Genomic DNA, 7,651 nt, shown 5'->3' on the forward strand with positions numbered 1-7,651 from the left:
TTCTCTCTATAAAAACGGTTATAACAGGCGTGAAAACGGAAAAAATGGTCTAAAAAACTCGCTTTAAAATGTTATTTAGAAGCAAAAAAACGTAAAATTCAATTTTAAAAAAAACAGTTATAACGTGTATGAAAACGGAAAAACAATCCTAAAAAATTGACGTTATTTCCAATTTATCGGATTTATAGGCACGGGATTTGGGGACCCTCACGATCACGGAATATTGGTATGACCATTATAACGGCCGTTTTTTCAGAAAAAACGAGTGTTTTTCAAACTTTGCTGAGTGGTGACCTGTTTTTCAAACCTTGCTTATAACCCTATTTCCACATAAAAACAAGGTATTTCGTACCATTCGAACCAAAAACATTAACCCTAGACGTTGATTAAACAGCTCTCTTTTCTTTCACTCGCTCGCTTGCGCTACGGGTTTAGGGTTTTCTTCAAGGATCTGAAGAATTGAGAGCCATGCCTCGGTATAGTCTTCATATTCTATCTTAACAATATATTTTGATTTGTTAAGCTTATTCATCATGTTTTATAAGCTAACTTATAAGGGTTTCATCATCATCTTTGTTATTCAGGACTGATGTTTTTTCATTGTTTTTTTCGTGACTTCTTGCAGATACTACTGTGACTATTGCGATACTTACTTGACTCATGATTCGGTAAGTGACCTAATTTTCATCCTTCGATTTTCTCAGAAATTTTTATGTATTTTGTTTAATTGGTTCTTAGCTCTCTAACAATTAAAGGTTTTTTTGGTTAGATTTCTAGTTGATGATTGTTCATATTGGCTTAGTGTACTTAGTCTATGTGTGTAGTGGGTTCCTTGGTTGGCATAGCCAGTGTATGATTGTGAGTTAAGCTTTTTCTGGTAGTGAAGCGAATCCTCATTGTAATTCTAACTATCATATTTCCTTGTTATCAGCCTTCTGTCAGAAAGCAGCACAATTCTGGGTACAAACACAAGGTATTGTATTTTAAAAATGAACACGTTCTTTTTATGTTTTCTCTTAGAAATTTATGTGTTGTGTTAAGCGATATCTAATCTGCGTACTTTTAGGCAAATGTTCGTACGTATTATCAACAATTCGAACAGGAACAAACCCAAAGTTTGATTGATCAGAAGATCAAAGAGCATCTTGGTGCTGGAGGATTCCCACAAATTGGCGGTGCTTTCAACCAGCATCTTGCCTCTTTCCCACAGAGACCTCGTCCTCCAATCATGCTTCCACCTGGTATGCCTATGTATGGATCACAGATGCCCGGTCAATTACCCCCTGGGATGATGAGACCACCTGTTCTGCCACGACCAGCTGGTATTCCAGGTTAGTTGAACTTTGTGCGATTTGTTTCTCATTGTTACAGCATTTTTGTTTGCAAACTGCAAATGTTTTAGCTGTTCTGCAGTTGGGTTAATTTAAGTTTCATAAGAAATGACGTTTTTGTAAAGATTCGTAGATGCTCACAGATGCATGCAATGATGCACTGGCACTAAGATTTTCACAGTGAGCACTATGTAATTCAATTCTAAGATCTTTAATTTTTATCTCTGAGATGACAAATCTGGTTGAGTTAGAAACAATGATTCTTCATAGATCATACATCTTCCCTAACCTTTTATAATTATAAAGACATGTGAGTAAACACCACATTTTAAAACCATGGCCGCAGCAGCATAGAAGAACACATTAATTATTCTTGGATATAATTAGCCTAGTCGTGGCATGAGAAACAGGAGTCTCTTCAACCTAGCCTAGGGTAAGTATTGTAGCGAATATAATCCCTCGCGTCCCACATATTTTATTGGTTGGGGGAAACACGATTTGTATGCACCAAGCTTTTGAACATAAATTAATAGAAAACTTGGGTTAGAACCTCTGGGGATCATTGAACTCTAACTTCCATTTCTCTCGACTTTCAGGATACTGTAATTGAGGAAAATCTTCAACTTATTTATCTTATCCAGGTTAGATGACCTCTTTTGCACACAACTTAGACTACTAGTCACCAAATCTAAAGTCTTCTCTTGTACAGTCTGATTTTTTAGCATGTTCTTTATTTTAAAAGAAAACAGATTCTAGTCAAACTCCAATGCACGGGTATGCTTGTGACTATGCAGCAGTGCTGCACATATGCTCTTTCCAGTTTTCATGTCTTTAATCTCTTTGGATGGTCATTTTCAGGTTATGGTGGTCCTCCAATGTCAATGGCTCCACCTGGTGCTCCTTCCATGCCCATGCAAATGAATGGTCTGCCAAGGCCTCCCACCATGGCTCCTCCACCAACTGTGCCTGGGGGAACAACCCCTACTTCAAATGGGCCCCCTAATCCAGGAGCTATGTATCAAGGCAATCCAACACCTCCTACAAGTGGAGCTTTCGATGGATATAACATTAACAATGCTGCCTCAGGTTTACAGAGACCAACTCAAGGTAGTATAACTGCTCCTTCATGTCTGCTTACTTTTTTGCATATCGGATTATTGATGGTTAAACTTTTAATGCCAATTATTAATTTGTCAAATTAGTCATGACGTGTTTCCCCATTTTCTTGAATGATCCTGTATAGAACATCTTGTGTGATGCTTGGCTATCCAATTTGGTTCACTGGTTCCCCGCTGTGGAGACTTGATCCAGCATGGCCCTAGTAACCGTCAAAACCTCGTCCCTTAATGGTCTATCATTAAGGCTCAACTTCGTGAACAGGATTTCCATTTATTTAAAAACTCCTCTTTTATTTCCATTTATGTCATTAGAAATGTACTTTTGCAATCATCTATTACATGTAATTTTGTTAAGTGAAGATTACCTCGATGCAGACTCAAAAGTCGTCTTGCATTGCTCAACTTGCAATCATATCCTTTTGTTATTGTTTATGTAAACTTTAGAAACTGATGCTATGCTGTAATTTTCGTGCAGATGATCAAAGTTGAACTTTAACATAGCTATTCCAGAGTGCAGATATATGATGTTACACTTCATCCCTTGATAGTCAGAGTTGATATTTTGAAGGGTTTGAAAAACATGTTGCATCGATGTGTAACAGTTCAAAGTTTTCATCGGAGAAGCTTGTGAGCAACAATACTATTAGTATAATATACTGGAATCTATGCTCTTAAAATTCTGTTTCTGTAAATTTTGAATTTATGTAGTCTTGAATCACCAATTAGGTTTTGGTTTGTGTTTTGGACCTGGTAACCTGCTTAACTGAAATCTAAATTTGCTCTATATATCAGTCACCAACTATTAATTTTGTTATGATTTCTTACCTGATTTTATAGTTCACCTTGGCCAGACGCATGAAGGGGGTTCAACTTCATGCCAAGTTGCCAACACATGAGTTGTCTCCTGAGCTGAGAAATTAGAGGGTAGGAGGTTTTGCAGGTTAAAGGTAATTGAAAGGTAATTCATTCTTCTTAAAAATGTGATTGAAGCATTGTAAATTTCCTAGGCTTTGTGCAATTTAAAACACAGTTGGGTAAAAATTGAGTGAGCGAGCTATATTAGAGCCAAATAGAACTCCTATTAAACTAGCTCTTCGGATCCACTATTTTATATTTTCTTGTTCGTTTGGGAAATTATCAGAATCGTGGACTACCTGAGGTTATTTTCAATTTTTTCATGTATTTCTGTAACTTTGTGCGTTCTTCCTTTTATTGCTGTTTGTGGTGTAGTCATCGTTTACCCTGCTTGAACTTGCTTTTGGTTTAGCTCTGTGTTTTCTGGCTGTTCTTGGTGTAGTCATCGTATACCCTGCTTGGTTTAGCTCTGTGTTGCGGCCAACTTTGATGAAAAGGGGTTAAATTTGCCATTGAGAAATATCAAAACTAATTCAGTTAAAAATACTTATTTTCCAAAAATAATACGTTGTAATCCGCTTCGTGGTTATTTCATATCTTTCATTTTGTATATGGTTTCTTCAGAGTTCTGCCTAGTTCTTTCCAGTTTCAATTCAACATTTTAATTTGCAGTCACTAGTCAGGACCTTTAAAGTCTATTAGATTTTTGAAGTGGCAGATTGTGCCGTTTCACAGGGTTTTCTTGAAGTTTTCTTTCCTTGTAAAGAATAATGCAAGGTCTCAAGGAGATAACATGCAGAATGCATGCTCAAAGAAATAAGTTTGCTTTTGATTGTTAAATCTGGAGATGTGGGTTGTTATAATTGCCATTGACAGAGGATCATCATATATACTTGGGAGAGTTGAATATATCTCCACTTCATTGGAGAAGTTAAAATACCAACAGAATACTGATATTAAACACTGCCTTAGAGAACAGTAATCAAGCGTGAGAAATTAGCATGCTAAAAGTGCAGAAAATAAGTGAAGACTAAAAACATTTCACACCCATAGTACAATAACACTGATTCTTCAGTCTAGGTTTTGTAGTGTAAGAACATTCGCATCTGGTTAACGAAGAGTCCCGATTGCCTTCTTATATGTATACCACTTCGCTACGAGGAGATAAGCGCCAAGATTCAGAACACTCGGAACTGCCAATAGGAAATAAAAGTAGTGAAGGTGTCCCCTATTCGAGTTATCTGGAATCCATCCTTGCTTCCCATTTTTTGTGCTAATATCTGTAACAATTGTGACGAGGAAGGTGCTCAAGTAGTTCCCTAGCGCAACAGTTGTGAGCGATAGAGCAGAGCACAAACTTCTCATGGCATCCGGTGCTTGCTCGTAGAAGAACTCTAATTGTCCGATGAACATGAAAACTTCAGTGCAACCAATGATGAAATATTGTGGGATTTGCCAGAACATTGACATGGGAACGTGCGGACGGTCGTAATAGTCATGTTTCTTCACTAATATTAGTCTGTAGAGCTCCAAAATTGCAGCAGCCACCATGGCGAAGATAGAAATGAAGAGGCCAATTCCCATTCTTTGCAGTTGAGTGAAACCATTTTTATGGCCAGTGAACTTTCTCGCAAATGGGACGATTACTCGGTTGTAAACTGGGGCCCAGAAGATAACACTGAGAGTATTGAATATGAAGAGAGACTCAGAGGGTATCTCAAAGCTACCTATGCTGATGTCCATGCTACTTCCTTGTAAAACAAACAATGTTCCCATTTGACGGTATACTGTTGCAAAGATGATTCCAGTGGCCCATACAGGAAGTAATCGGATTAACGCTTTGAGTTCTTCAACTTGAGTAACCGTACAGAGACTCCATGAATTCACGGTCCCATTGATGTGATCCGTTTGTACCTCAACTGCTGCCTTGTCCAGGAAACTGATTGTATAAAATGTTAGTTCAATTAGTTAGGATCTCCTGGTAAACAATCTAAGTGCAGGAGTTTAGTGTAGGCATAAGCTGAAATGCGGAATTACCTCAATGTCTTTGTATGATCGAGCTTGCGGCTACCTTTAACAACAGATTCTTCATCTGAAGTCTCATACAGAAGAGACTTGTCTGCTGGGACTTCGACCCGAAATTTCTTCAAAGTTGCTACTATTACTTGACAGATTCGGGTTAGGGGACTGCCTCCTGGTTTCTGGTTCCTGTATAAACGAGTACCAGAGAAAAAACTCACTACTGCAATTGCCATGGCAACTGCAGGGATACCAAAACCCCAGCTCCAACCAACATTGGTCTGTATGAAAACTAATACTGATGCAGCTAATAATTGTAAAATAAAACCAATTGAAGAAAGAGCTTTTACGCTTCTTTTCAACCTCGTCCGTGTCAGGGCCGGCCTTGAGATGGTGATGCCCCAAAGCTGATACACAAATTGATGCCCTTGTACATGGCTTTATATAAATGGTATATTATTTGATTAACACCGTAAATAAACTAAATGACTATTTAGCTTTTTAGATCATGATTATAAGCATAATGAAATCAAAAAATGAACTCTAATGATCTATTAAAAACTCTAAAAACTTCATTTCCTTTAATAGGATGTTAATACCTCACTGATTCAAAAGTGCACTCCATCTTCCATACCAGAAATCTATCTAAGAAATTCATTTTTTGCTTCTTAATATTTGGAAATGCTGTTGACTTTTCTAGTGAAGAATGGACAAAAAAATCTTTTTTGATGCCCCAAAATATTTGCTACCCAAAACGGTGCTTTGGGTGCTTTGCCCCAGGACCGGCCCTGGTCCGTGTCATCAAACTGATCAGCACCAAAGAATGAAACACAAGGTTTAATCCCTCCAGTACCAAGAGCTATCATGTAAAGCGCCACAAAAAATATTTTAGTTTGAAGCCCGTTTGGATGGCAATTTAATCCTTGGCTGTACGCAAGGCGGTTTTAGTCCATGGACGGATGCTGACAGTGTCAACAACGCCATTCCCTGTCACCAGTAAAGAGTGTCTGATTAGTCCATGAACAGATGCATACCGATAATTAACATTCAAAGAAATTAGAGTTTCAGTGGCATTGAATTGTTACAAAAACATAGATGATAGAGAAAATTGCAATAGTCCAGTATCTTCCAAGGTATGCATCAGCAAGAAAAGCTCCAAGTAATGGTGTAACATAACAATTCCAGACCAATTCGAGACATTATTGACGGCTACAACATTATGTTGGTTGAGTTGCACTTTCAGATAAGTTACAAGATTTGTACTTATTCCATTATGTGCCAACCTCTCACACCATTCATTTCCTGTTCAAATTTCAAAATAAAAAAATCAGCAAACCTCATTGTTATATAACAATCAAACTTAAATCGGATATAACAAAGACGAGTGACTACCTAAGATAAGCGGGCAAGCCTTCCAAGTTCCTGTTTTCGTCTTGTCAGCCGGGTTATTACGATTGTCTACTGTACCATCCTGAGTACAGAAATCTTCTTCTGACATAACTACTTCTACTTTCCTTTGTTCTGCCACAACTACAACTTGTTTTTGCAGTTGCTTTATCTGTTCTTGGATTCCACCTACAATTTGATCACCATTTTAATTCATAAAGATTCTGAACAAAAACTGAAATCATTTAAGAAATGAAAAGAATTCAAATGGTGGGTTGGTTGTGTTTCAATGTGAAATCATGATTTCAATGAGAAAGCAAGAAAAACTTGTCAACAATAAATACAATGTTGGAAATCAAACATTCACTCTTTCCACGTAGCAACAATCACTTCCATAATTCCATTCAGTGTTTACTATAAAGATAGAGAAATTAATTGGCTTCTCAAATTTCAATGTGTTGTTGAAGAACAGTTAATGGAGAACAATGAAACGAAAATTAGAATCGGTTTACGTAATGCGGCATATGCACCGATTCTTCACGAAGGATCTTCTGTATACATTTTATATCATAATCGGATTATATACACTTATATATATATATATATATATCGATTCTGGGTTTAGTGTTCAATGAAAATGATGAACCAAAACCAGAATCGTCATACATGGTCCTTTATATATTCCGTTTCTGATTGATATTGATTAAACACAAAGAACACCAATCAGAATTGGTTAATGAATACGCATCGCATTGATCGATTATGGGAATCTTCTTCGTGTTTGATAAACATCAACAACAATCGACATATGTTAGTGCATATATGTAAACCGATTCTAGTTGATTTCTAGAAAAATTTGACAAAAAAATTTCAAAGTTTTTATACTTAACTTATTGATTAAAAGGATGGATTGAATGGATATAACTCAATCACCCGATTTGT

General features: G+C 37.0%; 1 protein-coding gene and 1 pseudogene across 1 annotated transcript; one reads left to right on the plus strand and one right to left on the minus strand.

Moving 5' to 3' along the window:
• The first annotated feature begins 317 nt into the window (after positions 1-317).
• Positions 318-3,266, plus strand: LOC113338296 (U1 small nuclear ribonucleoprotein C-like). The gene is made up of 6 exons (XM_026583741.1): positions 318-476; positions 626-668; positions 932-973; positions 1,067-1,331; positions 2,190-2,438; positions 2,925-3,266. Exons 1-6 carry the CDS (start codon positions 469-471, stop codon positions 2,936-2,938), a joined length of 621 nt encoding a protein of 206 aa, XP_026439526.1. The 5' UTR covers positions 318-468; the 3' UTR covers positions 2,939-3,266.
• Positions 3,267-4,386: 1,120 nt separating this feature from the next.
• LOC113338848 lies at positions 4,387-6,871 on the minus strand (annotated as a pseudogene).
• Between the last annotated feature and the right edge of the window lie 780 nt (positions 6,872-7,651).

This window comes from Papaver somniferum, unplaced genomic scaffold (assembly GCF_003573695.1).
Source record: "Papaver somniferum cultivar HN1 unplaced genomic scaffold, ASM357369v1 unplaced-scaffold_19, whole genome shotgun sequence".
NCBI lineage: Eukaryota > Viridiplantae > Streptophyta > Magnoliopsida > Ranunculales > Papaveraceae > Papaver > Papaver somniferum.